The sequence below is a fragment of the Paroedura picta genome, chromosome 13 (genome assembly GCF_049243985.1).
Source record: "Paroedura picta isolate Pp20150507F chromosome 13, Ppicta_v3.0, whole genome shotgun sequence".
NCBI classification, from domain to species: Eukaryota; Metazoa; Chordata; class Lepidosauria; order Squamata; family Gekkonidae; genus Paroedura; species Paroedura picta.
In genome coordinates this window covers 34539686-34557638 of record NC_135381.1, presented here as the reverse complement: position 1 = coordinate 34557638, position 17953 = coordinate 34539686, and the positions used below count along the sequence as shown (strand labels likewise).

The 17953-nt window shown below is 50.7% G+C and overlaps 1 protein-coding gene across 8 annotated transcripts in view; it reads left to right on the top strand.

The window, feature by feature from the left end:
• Positions 1-17953, top strand: part of BCORL1 (BCL6 corepressor like 1) — a 65069-nt gene that overhangs the window by 27320 nt on the left and 19796 nt on the right. For 6 of the 8 annotated variants that reach the window (XM_077309180.1, XM_077309179.1, XM_077309176.1 and 3 more), the window contains exons 2-4: positions 8507-8639; positions 12694-12784; positions 14836-17247. In XM_077309180.1, coding sequence (XP_077165295.1) covers positions 8554-8639; positions 12694-12784; positions 14836-17247 — 2589 coding nt within the window. In that variant the 5' untranslated portion in view covers positions 8507-8553. Of the gene's footprint in view, positions 1-70; positions 425-8506; positions 8696-12693; positions 12785-14835; positions 17248-17953 lie in introns of those variants that run through there. The other 2 variants (XM_077309177.1, XM_077309182.1) reach the window with 2 other exon arrangements.

Below are 17953 nucleotides of genomic sequence, written 5' to 3'. Positions count from 1 at the left end.
GCGCCACCGGGGGGAGGGGGGTCGGCGTGCGAGTGGGGTTTCCATGGAAACAGGGAGCGGGCCTCGGACCGCGGCCCTCCCCCCGCCCTCCGCGGAGGTCCCGTCCAGGACAGCACGGTGACAGGAGGGCCGGGCGGCCGCGGCTCTCGCCCGCGGGGATCCCCGACGAGAAGGGCGCCTCGGACGCCCAACACCGAGAGAGACTTTGCCGTCTTCTCCGGCGGCCGAAAAGTCCCTCGACGGGCGAGACTCCTGTCCTCCCTCCCTCCTTCCTCCCTCCCTCCCTCTCCCCTCCTCGCTTGCGTGCTTCCTTCCGTCGACGGAGCGGGCGGGCGGCTCGACGACCCCGGGCGATCCCCCTCGGATGCGGCCTTGCGCGAGGCCAGGGGAGCTGGCGCCGGGCTTTGCATGTCAGGGGGCGGAGGTGAGCGGCGTGTTTTTGCACTGGGGAAGCTGGAGCGCCGACGTCCGTCCGTCCGTCCCGTCCTTCCGATTCCGGGTGCGGGCCGGGGGGCTCGTCGGCCCAACTTCACGTGCGGCGTGGGCGCGGGGCGATCGGCCGGCGGAAAAGAGGCAGCATCCGCCGCGAAGGGCGAGGAGAGGGGACACACACGCGGCGCCCGTCCCGTCCGCTTCCTTCGAGGCGGCTCCGGGGCGCCTCGCTGCCTCCTCCTCCTTCCCCCGTGAGACAAGGGCGATGCCCGTGACGGCCCCGAGGGGACGGGCAAGGCAGCCGAGATCGCCGTGCGGGGGCAGGGAGGAGAGACAAGGCGACACGGTTACCGCGGTGAGAATGCTCGGGGAGTAACCAAATGTTAGACGGTCGGAGGATGGCGATGGGCCTCTGGCTGGAGGCGGAGTGGCCACAGAGCCACATCTACACAGGGCAGGGGAGGGGGCGATCCCCCCAAACTGGGTGGGAAGCGGGGGGGGGGGGGAGGGAAGAGAGAGAGAGACATTGGTAGCTGGCTTTTCCGGAAGGCTGGGGCAACTTTTGCTGTATGGGGACGTGTGGGTGGTCAAGCCTAGATGCCCGCCTGCCTTGGTACCTCTAGGTCCCTGCAGATCCACTTGGAAAGCTGTAGGAGGTGGGCCTGCCCTTTAAAATCGGATGCCTGGGTGGAGTGCATGGCAGAGAAAAATGGGGGGGGAGGCTGGAATTGCTCGCAGAGCCGAGCTGGAGAGAAGAAGGGGGCAGGCAAAGAGAGAGGTTTGGGACTTGGCATCTGCACCCGGCTGCTTTGGGTTGTCCAGGTGTAAGCCTAAAGGAAAAGCGCTAGCCAGCCGAGACCTCCTCCTTGCAGATACCTCCGTCTCCAGGTCGCCCCCCCCCCTCCCCAAATGGCAGACGCCCAGAGGAGAGAGCGCCTCTGCATGTTTACTGTCGTGTAGTTTTACCCTGCCAAGAAAACCGGGAGCCTGGCAGAGGCAGGAGGGGGGAGTGGGGGAGTGGGACATTTTTGAAGCTCAAATGGGGATGGGGGATGTGCTGCAGGCATCGCAGCATTGCCTGGACATCCTCGCTTTGGTCAGGGAGGAAGCTGGGTCCCCCCCCCTTCTTCTTCACAGGGGTCTGGCAGAGGGTTTCCCAGCCCTTTTTTTTTTTTTTTTTTGGCTGCCTGTGTCTTTTTCTTTTTTAAGCCCAAAATGTAATGCTAATCTGTAGTTGCGACAGGTTTCCACGGTGAGGCTTCCCTGCCAGGCTGCAGTGAGCAAACGGGTGAGGGGGAACCTCGCTGTGCCCACTGCCAGGGGAGGGGGGAAGCTTAACCCGGGAAGGAGGGAGACCGTGCAAACTTTGAGAGAGCCAATGTCCGTGGGGATGGGTTATTGTCTTTGCATGCGTGAAGCCCATTGTCTTGGTTGTGCACATTTAAAAGGGGGGAAAGCAGGTGTGTGGGCAGAAATCTTCTTGGTAGAAAGGGGGGGGGGTAGTGTGCCACGTTAGAAGGGTTAGATTTGGATTTGGAAGGGGACCTCCGTTTTGAGGCCTGGGTGAATGCTGTCTAAGCTGGTTAGGATACCCATTGAAGCTGGTTGGAAAGCAGTGTAAGAATTATTCATAGATCAAATTTGGGCTTGTGCATTGACCCTCTGTGGCGGTCTTCAGAAAGAAATACAGGAGTTGATTGCTTTCTCCGTCTTAGAAGTTCTGCTTGTTACGTAGGCCTTGATCTGTGGTTATTTGGTGGTATAAGGTCAGAACTCTGTATATACTCAGAAGCAGTATGCCCCACAGTATGCTCTATTAAGCCTGTGTGACATTCTATTTAGGATACAAAAGGCCTCTCCCCTCCCTCGCCCTTTCTTATTTTAAAACTTCCAGCCTGTTAAAAAAATCTGGACAACTGGAAAGATTGGACGATTTTGTGTTAATAAAAGGTGTTACACAGGGGTGTAAGCAAACTGGTACTAAGTAACCCAAATGATACTGGCCACCCCTGAGTGAGGTGGTTGTGACAAGAAATTGCAGTTACTTTCACCCCTTTTTATTCTGCCTTTTGCTTTAGGCCAGTGTGTTTACCTGGAGCCTTGAAACATGCAGTTTCCTAAAATATAGCTGCGCCATAGGATCGTTTTGACTTTTTCTATTGTTAAATTTGGGGCTCACCTTTGTTAAATCGATTTGTAACCCGTACTTAATCCTAAAGTGGTGGGTGTATATTTTGTCTTTTGGTGGGGTAGGGATTTGAGCGGCGGTTCCGAATTTGCTGCGGTCATATGCACTGTGGTTTGCATACAAAATGACCATCAAAGACAGGTATAAAAGATGGTAGTCCGGAAAGAACTACCTGTTCATCCTAGTGGCAGAGTTGGAAACTTGAGAGCCCGTAAGGCAGGGGCAGTCAACCTGTGGTCCGCCAGATGTTCATGGACTACAATTCCCATGAGCCCCTGCCAGCGAATGCTGGCAGGGGCTCATGGGAATTGTAGTCCATGAACATCTGGAGGACCACAGGTTTGACAACCCCTGCCGTAAGGAACAGTTGTTGATCCAAGTGGCTTTTAAGTGTTGGTGCAGCTCCTTTCCTTCTGAAAGCAGAGACGTCAATTTAAACTTTTCTTTTCTCCCTTTTTTTTTAATGGTAATCACTGACGATACTGATTCATCCAGAGCCTGTGACTGCTACTGGATGTTAAAAAGAACATTGATTGTGTTAGGACTTGCAGGATCTCCTCAGAGCTCACCTGCTAAGCTAGCTCAGCCCTGGTCAGTCCTTGAATGGGAGGCTGCCTGCAGAGTCTAGGGTTGCTATGCAGAGGCAGGCAGCAGGAAGCCACCTCTCATCATCTCTTGCCTAGCCATCCTCACCATTGCCAAAAGTCAGCTGTGAATTCATATCTCATTTTGCACCATCACTAAAGTTTGAGAGCTTTGACCAAATAGCATTGTTGTTCTGGCCTGCGTCTGAGCCAGAGTTGCAGTGAAACCTGTGATTAGACATCGGCTATTGCAACACGAGGGGCCCCATAGCTGCCTACCAGACTTGAGCGGCAAGCCAAGAAGTCCAGAGTTCAAATCCTACCTCCACCATGGCTCTGCTAAGGAGCTTCAGGTAAAGCACCGTCTCCCAGTCTGTCTCCTTTGCCAGCTGCCATCTGAGGTTCTGACCTACCTTACAGAGTTGTTTGTAAGGATTAGTACAGTAATCCACGGTGGGATCTACGGCACCGAATACATTCTGCAGAGTTTTAGTACGAGTGTCCCGTCTGCTGCCAGTCCTTCTGTCTGCCTTTTGGGCCAGGAGGCATCCGTTTGGGGCTTGGTTCGCTGAGTCGACATATCTGGTCTTCAGATGAACTTGCAAGGCAGGATTGCAGCCCAGGCGAGGCATCCCGTACCCTCGGATTCAGTAGCAAAGCTGTAACGTCATGTGCTCTCTCTGCGAAATCCCTTTGCCCGTGGCACAGGAGAATATACGTCGTCCAAAAGGGACAGCTGGTGAGCTCCAGTCGCTGCACGCTGTAGCTGGGAAACCCAGGCTTTAGAGGCGACGACGACGGTCTTTGAAAGTTGGAGGGGTGCTGGAGGAGGAGCCGGGGAGACAATGAGATTAACTGGTTTGCTAAATTGCATCAAAGGGTGCAGTCACCCCCGGCACGTGATCGGCAATTTATGGCTCAAATGTCTGTGTCCTGCTCTTTCTTAAGGGCTGAGACCAAACCCTTTTTATTCTGAATGCACAGATACCTAAATAACGGTCTTGGCTTGTGTTTTCCCTCTTTTTTCCCCCTTCCTTATCTCTCAGATCCTGTCCTGGCGAAGAAGCTTTCCCAGCCTCCATAGGCAAGAGAACCCCGTCTTTTTATTCTCCTCTTTTGCCCTTTTTTTCTGGCACAGGGCTGGCTCCAGACTTTGCAACCTAGAGAGCTCCTCCTCTTCCCCTTTCGTAGGGGCTCCAGAGGCTGCACTCGCTTGCGCCCTTCAGAGCCTGCTTAGACCCTTTCGCAGAGAATCTCCTCCATGGGAGGGAGGGAAAGAAGGAAGGAAAGAGAGGAAAGGAGATGAAGGAGGAAAGGAAAGGAGATGAAGGCAGGCGGGTTCACTGGAGTGTGTCTGTCATGCATCCCATACAATGAAGATATGATGGGTTGAAATCAGAAAATTTCTAACCTGGCATGCACAGTGATAGCTTTCTACGTTCTGTTTAGACTCTTAAGGGTTAGAATCCAGATTCTGGCAGTTTTTGGGTATAGACAAATTATGAACAGAGGCTGGATAGCCATCTGATGGAGACTGATTCTGTGAATATTCAGGGGGGTGGCAGGTTACAGTGGATGAGTGATTGGGATGTGAGTGTCCTGCATAGTGCAGGGGGTTGGACTAGATGACCCATGAGGTCCCTTCCAACTCTATTATTCTATGATTCTATGATACTAAGAACAGTTATGCAGTAGGGTGATTGTTTCGGAGGATATGAGGCCTCCTAACTTTGTGCCTTCACTATGACCCTATATCTTGTCTAAGGGTAGGGGATTCCTTATCATGATAACCTAATAGGTAGTAGACTCCTGTACAGGTGATAAAAGCAACTAAACTAGCCAGCCGTGTAGAAGATTGGGGTTTCCACATATTTTGGGGGTGCAGAAAAAAGTGAATTTGGAAATTAACTTAATTAAAAGACACCCTCCCCCCCCCATACACACATACGCATGAGCTTTATGAAAATGGAATATGGCCAGAGGTTATGGATTATGGGAATTATTAAGGAGTCAGATGGAGAGGCAGAGGGGAGATTGACCTGCAGAACCCTCTGAATGCTCATAGAATCATAGACTGAAAGATTTTTGGTGGGTGTAGGAAGGACTTCCAAAGTATCCCTCCTCCAGATCTATGTGTTTGTATCTCACCCTTTTTCAAGAAGGGTGGCATATAATAATGTATGTCCCATTTTATCTGAATAAAAGACCAGTGAGGAAAGCCTGGGTGGGTGGGTGTGATTGGTTTCAGTCTACTCTGTGCCATTCATTGTTGCGCTGGGACCCAAACCCAGCTTTCTTTGCTCCAAAGCACTACCTGTCAATTGTAGATAACTTGCTGAGTGCCACCCAGGTTTATACTTCTCTCAGCCTTTTCTGATGATTCCATTGCAGGACAAGAAATATGCATCTATATTGCTGTCTCATTGTTCAGGATCTGGTCTTCTCGCATGAACAAAGTGCTCTTGGTTTTGGGGAGGTGTTATATTTTCTCCAGCAGCCATGGGTTAGAAAATCATAGTTTCCTCTGCCTGGCTAGCAGAGGGGTAGTGGTGGCAGCGAAGCACTTTGTCATTAACCTATTGGGCAGTGCTCGTGGCATCATCTACAAAATGGGACGTATACACTCCACAGGGCTGTTCCATGACTCTGGTGGGTGCTCCACTTGGGAAAAGGGAACTGAGTATTTGTGTGGAAAAGACTTTTTCAAGTTCAGCGTTTCCATCTTCATGACTCTCTGGGTTTTTGCCTTGTCAGTTAGATGGCGATTCAGACCAGGTGTTCCTCTAGAGCAGGGGCAGTCAAACTGCGGCCCTCCAGATATCCATGGACTACAATTCCCATGAGCCCCTGCCAGCGAACGCCTGCCAGACAACTCCGTCTTTAGTTTAGAAAGTGGGTGGTGGTGGGGATTTTCTTCTTTGCCAGCCAGGCTGTCCCAACCCATGTAGACGTGGCCTGCATATTGCATATAGTCCTCAAACATCTAACCAAAGTATGGTGTGTTCTTTGAGCTGATCCTCTGGATAAGTCATTTCCCTGTCTGTTTTGCCAACGTCTCTCCTCAAACTCCAGCATTCAGGACAAAATGCAGAATTCTCGACCTTGCCGGTAGAGAGGGGATGACTCCTTGAGCAACTCCTTTGTGTGGTGGGGAAGGGAGAGCTTGGCACCTGTGCGGCTGGCTTTATCCAAGTTTGGGGCAAGAAGGGGGTTAGATTCAGTGAAGACCGATGAAGGTCGTCTTGGAGGATTTAAACTGGCTTCCTCGGAAGAGGAGAGGAAAGAATAACGGGGGAGCTGACTGCTCTCTCTGTCCTTCCCGCTGGTTCTGCATACAGCTCCATGGGTGGCATTGGGGTGGCCTTGCAGTCAAGGCGCTTGTTGTTTCAGGGTGCTACCCCCAGGTCTGCTTGCTCCCACGGAAGCCACTTGGAAATCATTGGGGTTGCGCGTAGGGCTTCGCCTCACACCACTGTTGCCGCAGGAGACTTGAGGCCCAGGAAATAACAGAAGGGCCAGGGCGCTTTTCCTCTAGCCACGAGAAGTCTCCACTAGCTCCTCCTCCCTCGTATTTTGTCAGGTCTGTCTCTGCCAGAAAACAAGGGTGTCGCCTCTGGCTCCGCGGGCCTGCTCTCCCCGCTCCCGTCCCTCCGATGCGCCCATCCCCGTCGTCTCAAGGCACATCCATATGGCTCTTATTTCAGGGATCAGACGCTCCGGAGACCTTCCTGTAGAGCTTCTGGCCGGCTTGCCAAGCCGCATGGCTGACAGGGACTATTGTGAGCCGTGCGATAGATGTGGCTGGTCACCAGCTCCAGGATGGCGGCGGTACCTACCTCTGCTCCAGGCCGTTTCTTGCTTTCCCGGTTGCCTAGTGCGGCACGTAGCCGGTGGCAAGGACAGCTGCCTGCTCGGGGTGGGCTCGGGCTTTGGCAAATTCCTTTGTGGAATTCTCTCCCGTCTCGGGGCCCCTCCCCCTTCACCGTCTGTCCAGAAGGAAACTCCCCGTAGTTTCCTGGGGAACTTGTTCTTGTACTGCCCCGGTCTGGGGTGTGCCTTCCCCCCCCCCCCTTTCTCCTTCCTCTCGCTCTTCCCTCACTTTGAATCGCCGGGTTCCTGGTTGGCAGGGCTCCTTCGCCTCCCTCTCCTTCCCCCCCCCCCTCCTCCCTGTTCCCTGAGAAGGCTTCTGTCTGGCGAACGTCCCACATCCTCCCTGGGAAAAAAGAATGCTCTCCAGAATGTCCGTTTCTGTGGCTGCATCCTTCTTGGGGCCTTCTTGCCTCCGCTCCTGACCCCGTCTTCCTTGCTCTGCTCGGCTGTGCAGCCCCGGCTCGGCTTCTGGCATCTTCCGTTTCATCCGCAGGGATTCTGCCCCATCTGTGCTCTGTTTCTCCTCCGATGGCCCCTCCATTTAGCACAGGGCTCTGCTAGGGTTTTTTTTTTCCCCCTCCTCCATTCCACGAGCCTCCCTCTCTGAGGATGGCTGCCACTAGCTTTTGTAACGGACCCGTCCTCTTTGCCTGACTTTGGTCTTTTCTCCCCACCTCCCTTTTAAAGATCATTCGGACCTTCAACGCATCGCCTTGGAAACCTTGGGCTCAAAAGGCAGTGCGCTGGGAGGGTGACAGTTGTGCATATCTGACTCGGATGCTTGCCTCCGTGCTCCGTCTGCCCTCCCGCCTTACTTCAGATTGTTTCTCGGGGTCGTACCTGTGTGCGTGGAAGTCAGAGGACCATCCGCGGTGTTTTGCTCAAGAATGCCTTTAATCCGTCCCCAAGATGGCAGCTTGATTTGCAAAGCTATCTTCAGAGCCCTTCCCTGATAGTTGATAGGTAGTAAAATAAAAAAAGGAAGAAAGTTCAGCTCGAGTCCTTTCCATCCAAATGCAGTTCCAGAGTACCTTGGGGCCAGGATCGGCAAACCTGTGCCTCTCTCTCTTAACATTCCTTCACGGACAGCGCTGTTTCACCCCTCCCTAGATGTGGATGTGGCTCCCCACCACCACTCTTTAACACCGTTTCCAGCCTTGTTTGCACTTCATCCGTCAAAGCTACGTGGCTCAGTGGCCAAAGGTGTGCTTTGCATGCAGAAGGCACTGGTTGAGCCCCTAGAATCCCCAGTTAAGGGATCTCTGGTGGAAAGGCTAGGAAACACCCTTGCATGAGAGACTGCTGGTCAGAGCAGAGAAAGAAAAGCAGGGCTGGATGGACTATTGATTCGATGCACTATAAAGCTGCTTCCTATGATCAAAACAACTATGCGTTGCATTCCATGCTCTAATGCTTGATATTGGTTTGACAGGCGGAGCCCCTGACAGGACCCTATCCGGTTGATGCCGAGCGGCTGTCATGATCTCTGCAGCACCTCTTTACAGTGGGGTGCATAACTGGACCAGTGCCGAACGAATTCGCATGTGCGGACGCAACAAAGAGAGGTGAGGTGCGTGCGTGGGTCCCCAAGACTGTGTATGTTGGGGAGAAGAAGTTCAAGGTACGGCTTTGGGAGAGTCTACAGCAGTGGTTTTCAACCATCCAAACGCCGTGACTCTTTAATATAGTTCCTCATGTTGTGGTGACCCACCCCCAACCATAAAATTATGCAAATGTTCTTTCACAGAAATTAAACCGAAACTGACTTTCTCAATTCAGCTCTGCCTCTTGTCCCACCATGCTGATCTTTCTCTTTTCCACTGCTCCAGACAGACGAACGCTCTATCTCAGTCTACCCCTTAAGCCTGATGTGTGGATGGCGGCCCCCCCTCCAAGCTGCTTGCCCTGCCGCGACCCCTGTGAAAGGGTCGTTCGGCCCCCAAGGGGGTCCTGACCCCCAGGTTGAGAACCACTGGTCTACAGGGTTCTTTCTAAAGCCAGAATGACAGGAGAGGGGGAAATTTTCAGTTTTTTTTTTTTAGAAAAGAAGGCTTTTATACAGTTTGTGAATTTGAAGGAATCTGTGGAAGGAAATGTTCAAGTGTGCCAAAGTTTAAATTGATATTTTTTTTCCAATCACATCATTTTTTAAATTGTCCTTTTTGACAGAGACTCCAGACCAGGTTAACCTGGTCTCATCAGATTTGGAAGCTAAGAAAGGTTGTTCCTGGTCAGTATTTGGATGGGGGACCAACAAAATATCCAGGGTTGGTATGCGGAGTCTGGCAGTGGCAAACTGCCTTTGAATGGCCTTGCCTTGAAAGCCCTATGGCTGTAACCTGACATCAAAACAAAACTCAGGGATTGTGGGGTGAAGTTACGGCAGTGTTTACGTTTGGCAAGTTAGTGGTTGACTTTAAAAAGCTTGGAAATACCCTTCAGAAATGAAGAGGCAGTTCCCCCCCCCCCCAGGAACCCAGAATTTTGGTTAATGGACTGCTTCCATGTGAAAAAAACCCAGATAATGAAGGGTACCGCAAAAGGCTACCCACTATCCCCTTTATTATTTAATCTAGTCCTAGAAACAGTAGCAACAAAAATTCAGACACACAACAGAACTTCCTGGGTTACATGTCAAAGGAGAGGAGTTCAAGATGAGAAGTTATGCCGACTATGTGGTTTTTATCCTGACTAACCCTGAAAAATCACTTCCACGGCTATTAGATACCCTGAAAGATTTTCACCAATATGCAAGGTATATTGAGCCTTCGGGGAGGGCGGTATATACCATATTTGCCGGCGTATAAGACGACTGGGCGTATAAGATGACCCCCCAACATTTCCACTCAAAATATAGAGTTTGTTACATTACATTACAGTACTATGGGCCTCTATGGGCAGCTATGTCTATCCCAGCTGAAGTGCACCCGGTGTATAGGACGACCCCCCCACTTGGAGGCATGTTTTTCAGGGGGGGAAAGTAGCCTTATACGCCAGCAAATACTGTAAATATAATAAATAAATAAATGAATAAAATAAAAGACTAAAATAGTGGTGATAAGGGCCTCAGAACAATTGCTGAAGGATTTAAAGAAAGAAACTGGGTGTGACGTCAACCTGGAAAAAATCAAATATCTGGGAGTAGTCTTAAATAAGGTCCTTGAAAACCTATTTGAAAACAATTGTATGTTATTATGGAAGAAAATATAGGAAGACATACAAAGACGGTCCAAATCGAACATCTCGTGGTCAGCATGAATGGTGATAGTTAAAATGAACATTCTACCCAAGTTAAACTTTTTTATTCCAAGAGATTCTGTGGAAATTAAGGGCAAGGTTTTACATAAATGGCAAAAGTATCATCGACAAATATATATGGAATAACAGAAGACCAAGAATAGTGTTTAAAGTTCTTCAGGATGGTAAGAAGAGGAGGACAAAGTATGCCAAATTTAGAACTATATCTTCATGCTCCAGTGTTATCATGGTTAACAGACTGGATCATGGACCCAACTTTGAGAGATTTGGTATCTGAGAAGTTTGGTCTAGACCAGGGGTAGTCAAACTGCAGCCCTCCAGATGCTGGCAGGGGCTCCTGGGAATTGTAGTCCATGGACATCTGGAGGACTGCAGTTTGACTACCCCTGGTCTAGAAGATGACCTACAAAGCCTTTTATGGCCTACACATAAGATCAAGAGAAAAACCTACTTCAATTACTGGGCAATGACTTTAATAAATACTTGGAAAAAATATAAATAGGGAATAACATCCAACTCATCTGTGTTGAAATCCCCAATAGAGGCTGATATTGATAAAGCTCAGCAGAAAAGAATGGGCTGCTTTAAGTGCAAAGATTTATTGACTGTTAAAACTAAAAAACTGTGACACACTTAAAAAGGATGGGATAGATATTCGGTGGCTTGAATACCTTCAAGTTATAATGAGATTTAATGCTAAATTTCAAGAGCATGCAGATTGTGGACCTGCTCTCACTGAAAATATTCGATTCCAAGCTAAACCCCATTTACCCGGGCAAATATATAAGCTTTTGTTAAAATATGAGACTGAAAGTGAACAGGTCAAAAATTGTATGGTTAAATGGATGCAGAAAAAACAAAACATGAATGGGAGCTATTGTGGAGCAAAACTGTAAAACATACGAAATATCAGCTGTTGAGAGAAAATGAATATAAAATGTTTTACAGATGGTATATAACACCTAAACTAATCAGTAAATTGTCTAAAGAACATGATGATAATTGCTGGAGATGTAAGGAAAAGGTTGGTTCTTTTTAGCATGTGGTAGTGTTGCAAATAAATTCAGTAACTTTGGATAAAAATTCATAGTATTTTAGAATCAATGTTAAAAATCAAATTTCCTATGTATCCTGATTATATGTTATTAAGTGTAATGTCAGATAACATTCCCCGAAAGGCTGAAGACTTATTTTATGCAACCATCATGGCAAGAATAGTGACAGTAGAAATCTGGAAATAACAGGAGACACCAAAGATAACTGGTTAGATAAACTTGGAGAATTATCCAAGATGGCCAAGCTGACCAGTTTAATGAATGACAGACCCACAGAAGAGTTTCAAGAACTATGGCATTTTTATACAGATGATATAGATAGACAGTAAACAAATGTACTAGCTAAACAAGTGAAGGAATAATCCAATATGGGTTCAATTTTTGATATACTTTATTCTTTTTTCTTGTCTTTCTTTTCCTTATTTCTTATAAAACCAAGCATTAAAAAGAGAAACGAAGAGGCAGTTTTTAAACATTACTCAAAATCAAGTATGAACACCGAATCCTGAATATTTCCCAATGAAAATCTCAGGCTTATTTTTTTAAATTGTTTGTTAGATGTATATTGTGTTCTTCCATGGAGCTCTGGCTGATGGGGTATCACACCTGTTCAGCTCCAGTAATGCTTATAGCTTCAGGTGCTCCCAGACCAGGGGCCCTTGCATTTGAAATCTGAACAATTAGGAATACCTGGTCTGAACACGGATGATGTGCCTGCTTTCTGAATTTGGGGGACTTTCCCCTGTCCCCGAACTAAGGCTTGAACCTGGGGCATTCTGCACGTGAGGCCTATATCACGGAACCCCAGCCTTCCCATAGCATCTCCTCCCTGGATTTACCTGCCATGTTCTAATGTTGTAACTAGATTCCAGTTTTCTTGTGAGTCCAATTTCAGAAGCTGTGCTCCCAGACCCAAAGGGGCCATAGATTGGAGTTAGTGCAGCAGATGCAGTGGAGAATAAAAAAGTTCCACAGGAGGTCTGGTGTGCTGGTTTTGGGTTGTGGTACAGGCCAGGAGCTGAAAGAAGGTGGCCGTACAGCATACTCTTTAAAGCAGCATAGACAATGAATGGGCTGTACTTATAAGCTGTATCCACCCAGTAATTGCTATTGCCAGAGATCTGATGGCTTTGGTACAGAGGAGAGTAGCATTTGGATTGGCACTTCTCATTCGGGATCTTATATGCAGAGGAATGGTGTGAATGGATTCAGTGGTGTAAATGGAGTCAGTGGGATTGAACTAGATGGCTTGGATGGCCCCCTTCAGCTCAATGACTTCACCAGCTTTCTTTTCTATGCCCAACAGGAGAGTGCCACTTTCTGATGAAGAATCTAACACCAGCAATTCCCAGCATCTGGGTTCCCCAGAGTTCTGCGTTGGCAGCAGCTTTTCCAAGGTGAGGGGGCATGGGATTCGGTAGGCAAAGCTGGTATCGAAAAGAGGCCTCAATCCTTGACTGACGAGGAGATGTGGAGGATTTGGATGCCAAATTTTCTAGCTACTTTGCTATTGAGGAACGTCCACACAAATCAAGATGTAAATTGACTGGTCTTCAAGATATGATGTCGATCACTAGAATAAGACAACATTTTAAAAGACTTCATTAAGTTCTTTAGAGAGAGGCCTAACAGCAGTTGTTGACCATGAAAGTTAAATGGAACTTCCATGGTCTGAGGCTGTGTATCTGAATGCCGAGTGCTGGGGCTGCACAATGTGAGAGGGCTATTTCCTTGATGTCTTTATTTGCTAGCTTCCAAGGTGCATTCTTGACATCCACCAACAGTGGAGAATAGGAACGATTACATGGAACTTTAGTTCAATCCAGAAGAAAAAAGTCTTCTTTTTTAAAATACCCCCCAGAAGAGAGTTACACTCTGCCAATACCAACTCATTGGAGTTCCATGATCCAGAGAATTCCCTCAACCTTTTTGGTCCTGGTGCTGCCTGGTAGAATGAGCTGCCAGTAGAGACCCAGGTCCTGATAAAACTGACAAAGTTCTACAGGGCCTGCAAAACGGCAAAACGGCACTCTTCCACCAGACCTAGGATTGAGGCTAGGACAAAATGAAGAACTACTATGGGTCTTTACTTTCCCCTTTCTCCATGTCCCCTCTTTTCTTCCCCATCTCCCACGTCAGTCTCCCCCCCCACACACACACACCTATGGAATTCCATCATGCCTGTAATGAGTCGATTAAGAAGGCACGGGGGGTCCTGTGGAAATGGAATTGGTGTAGAAATGAATTTAAATTGTTTTATATTTTAAGATGATTTTAATGTTATTATTTGTTGTGAGCCACCCCTGAGCCCACTCACGTGGAAGGGTGGCCCAGAAATTGAAAAATAAAATACAATTAAATATAATGGTGATCTTGATAAAATTGTTATCTTGAACTAGTTTAGCATAGCACCTAAAAGACGGAGCTGTTGACTTGGAATGGGATTCAGATCTAACTCCAGCTATGGATTCACTAGGGCAGTGGTCCCCAACCTTTTTATCAACGGGGACCGGTCAACGCTTGACAATTTTACTGAGGCCCGGGGGGGGGGGTAGTCTTTTGCCGAGGGACATTGCCGCTGCCTGAGCCCCTCCTCCTCTTGCTTGTCTCTGGACTGGGGTTTGGGGATCACAACCCTGGAGGACCTTAATACAAGGCTCTCCGCCACCCCATTTCTCTCCATTTGTCACTGTCTGCAGTTCGAGAAAGTTATATATTGAAAAGGAAAATAAAGCACCCAACCTGAAGAACAGGTGATAACCAAAGAGGTTGAGGGTTACAAAAGTATCAAAAAACATATTAAATGCAAAACAACTTTGACCCCCCCCCCAGTTTTTTTTACCCCAAGTTAAAAAACATATTTTTATATTTATATTGTATTTATAACTGTGCATTAACCTCTGAGGAAGATCTTTTTGATTGAAACATATTAGGTTAAAGGGGGTTTTTTTTGCACTTATGGTGTACCTGTTTACTGATGTTTGTGATCTATAGGGAAAAGGAGCATTCTCTTTTAATGTGTTTTTTAAATACCTTGAGCTCTGTTTAATAAATTGTTCATTTAATATATATATATATAGAGAGAGAAAGAGATACTTTTGTGTCCCTCAGCCTCTTTGCTTCTCAAAAGTTATACATTGACCTGCTTATTGTGAAGGTTGTTAGGATTAAGGGGGGGGGAATGCACAGGTATTTCTTTAGAAAGGTATTCCCTCCTTTTCTTCCCAATGGGGGCCCTGAACAGCTTTACAGCACCATTCCTCACCTCCTCATTTAACCTCGCAGCTATGATTCAGTGAGGTAGAAGCCCAGAGAGTGTGAGTGGCACAAGATCCCCCGGCAAGCTTGCTTGGCAGAGGAAGGATCTGAACCCAGGTCTCCCATACCCAAGTCTGACTCTCTTAACTGCTCCAAACACCACCATCCCCTTTTCTGTCTGTTGTCGCAGGTGGAGCTCACAGCAGTCCCGAGCAGCGGCAGCAGTGCCCCGGGGTTTGAGGCAGTGGGCATTGTGGAGGAGAAGGTCGGGCCCAAGCCTGAGGACCAGCCTCACGAGCCGGACTGCACCAGGAAACCCTCGAAAGGCGGCGATGGCAGCCAAGGTGATGCCGGGGAGGCGGAACCCACCCAGCGAGAGACCAGCGGTGCAGACTGCGTTTGGCCCCCCGAGAAGGAGGCCGACGTCCTCCCTGCCTGCCCCAGGGCTCCTGAGAGCGAGCACACCAGCAGGGAGAAGAGCGCCGTGCCTGCCGGAGTGGCCATGACCACTGCCCCCACCACCTCCGCGGCCACTAGCTGCACCACTCTGGCCTCCACCCCGGCCACTTTCACGTTGAAAAGCGTCTGCTTCCCTACGTCTCAGGCGGCTGCTATGCAAAAAATGGCCCTCTCCTTCCAGCCCGGAGCGGTCCTGGCCCCCAGCCAACCCCTCGTTTACCTCCCGCCCCACAGCTGCATGGCCACCCTTCCGAGCTCGCTTGGGGTCTCGTCCACACTCACCCTGCCTGTCTTACCCCCCTTCCGGCAAGACCACTGTCTGCCAGGACTCCTCTCCCCCTCTGAGCTGCATTCGTATTCGTATGCCTTCTCTGTGGCGAGGCCTTTGACCGTGGATTCCAAAGCGCCGGCTGTGGACGCGGGCCAGTTGGGCGGCCCTCCCCTGTCGGGAGAGAGCAACGCCTCCACAGCCCCCGGCCCTGCCCCTCCCTCCAGCAGCTCGGACCTCCCTCCCAGCACCTCTGCGTTGGTAGCCTCGTGTGGGAGCACCATCCCCCTATCGGGCCCCAGCATGCTCACCAGGGCCCCAGCAGCCCCAGAGCAGCTCGCGCAGGGAGTCCTGGCGTCCATCTCCCCGCTGAAATCTCCCCCGCAGCTGGAGCGCGAGATGGTGTCCTCCCCAGAATGCAGCGAGATGCCTCTGGACCTCTCCTCCAAGTCGAACCGCCAGAAGCTGCCCCCGCCGAGCCAGCGCAAGACACCCCCCATGCCCATCCTGACCCCGGTGCACACCAGCGGCAAGGCGCTGCTCACCACGGTGCTCTCCAAGTCACAGCGGGTGGCCCAGGCCGTGGGCTCTTCGACCACCGCCTCGCCCTTCGTCATCTTCCCGGAGTTCTTGCGCAACGGGGAGCAGGGCCCCTGGGTGAAGAACTCGGCCGCTCTCATCAGCACCATCCCGGGCACCTACGTGGGGGTGGCCAACCCAGTGCCCGCTTCCGTGCTCTTGGGCAAGGACTCCAACGCCGGCTTCAGCAGGGACTCCTGCCACCTCCCTAAGCAGGAGCCCATCTCCATTGTCGACCAGGGGGAGCCCCGAAACGCTGGGGCCCTCCCTGAGAAGAAGGGGCCCGCTGCCTGTGGAGATGGGCAGGCGGATTCCCCACGGCAGCTCGTTCATGGCAGAAATGTTCCAGGGACCCCACTGCAGTCGGCCAAGGAGCTGCCTCTTTGGAATCCTGGTCAGGGCAACGTTTACCCACGATGCTCGGTCAACGGGAAGCCCGCCAGTCCTCAGCTTCTTCCGGTCGGGTGGTCGCCCTATCACCAAACGCCTCTGCTTTCCATCGGCATCTCCACAGCTGCTGGGCAAGTCCCTCCCAATCCAGTGGGTCCCTCCAAGCCGGCTGGGGCGGCCGAACTGGCCGCGTTCCCCAGCGCCCAGCTGGCAGAATCCGGCGCAGCAGGCCAGAAGGTCCCCGAAGCCCCCCCGCAGGGCAAGAGTTGCAAGACAGCCTTGCCCAACGTGGCTAACCCCGTCTGCGTTTTGCCAGCCCTCCAGGCCAGCCCCCTGGGCTCCAGGGGCTTGAAAGTCCCTGCTGCCAACCATGGCTGTGACAGGCCGGAAAGTGATCCCCCAGCCGAGAACGCCGCTCAGCCTGACGCTCTCCCGGAAAGCCTCAAGCGCTCCGGGGACAGCAAACCAAAAAACCAAGTCTTAACGACCTACCTGGCCCGTGACCTCCCCTTGGCTGGCCAGCCCAGCGTGCGAACGCCCTCCGAGTCGGCGCCACACGCGGAGAGCCAGGCCAAGGCCCAGAGGCGGGAGCCGCCTCGGAGCCAGCCGAGCCCAGAGATCGCTGCCCTCGCCCATCACCAGGTAGACCTCAGCCGGGTGAAGAAGGAGCGGGTGGAGCCCGAGGCGCCCTTTGCCTCCGCTGCATGCCTGCACACCTTGAGGGACCCTCCGAAGGCCAAGCTGAAGGGGGTGGCCCACATCAAAGTGGAGGGGGGCTTCCCCTGCAAGCCTAAGAGGCAGCGCGACGAGCTGGACCGCCCGACGCACAAGAGGCCAAAGTGCCGAAGCAGCGAGGAAGCCGTGGCTTCGTACAAATCAAGCAGCCAGGATCCGCACACTCGCAAGGTGAGCAGCGGGGCTGTGACCTCTGGCATCAGTGTGAAAACAGTGCCGGGTTGCTGGAGCGCCTCAGAGGGGTTGGGAGTAGACTGAGGGGGTTGAGAACCCTTGCTGAGGACTGGCTCCTTGCTGAGGGTGGGACTTGGGGCTTGGGAATGCGGGAAAGGAAAAGGGCTTAAGGACAGGGAACGCTCCAAGCTGTGGTTGGGAAATTCGGGGTAGGGTGAAAACATTCCTCACGTGTGCTTCACAAACGACAGGCAGGAGAATTGACATATTCTCCCTGCATTTATGGCAGATCTAGGAGACCTTTGGTGGCACCCTCCGTAGCGCCTGCCAGCCTGCGTTGAGAATTTCACTCCCAGCAAGCCCTTCTTTGATGGGTGCAGTTATTTTATTTAGCTGTTTGCAATGATCTGACTGACTTTTTGTTTTGCCTCCCTTTTCCCTTGGATCTGTTTTTGATTAATTGGCAAAAACTGATTGGAGGGAGAGAGAGAAATATATAAATAGATGATTTTTTGGCGGGGTGGGATTGTTTTTTGTTTTTTAATTACGTGGCTTGTAGCTTGATAGTGCGTTGAAGCTGTCAGCCACCAGGGGAACACGGGGACTCCAGTTAAGGGTCTTGTGACTGCATATCTCAAGCTCTTCCAACCCTGCCAGGCTGCATTAGTCCTTTCATGAAGATGACTCAAGGTTTCATTTTAGA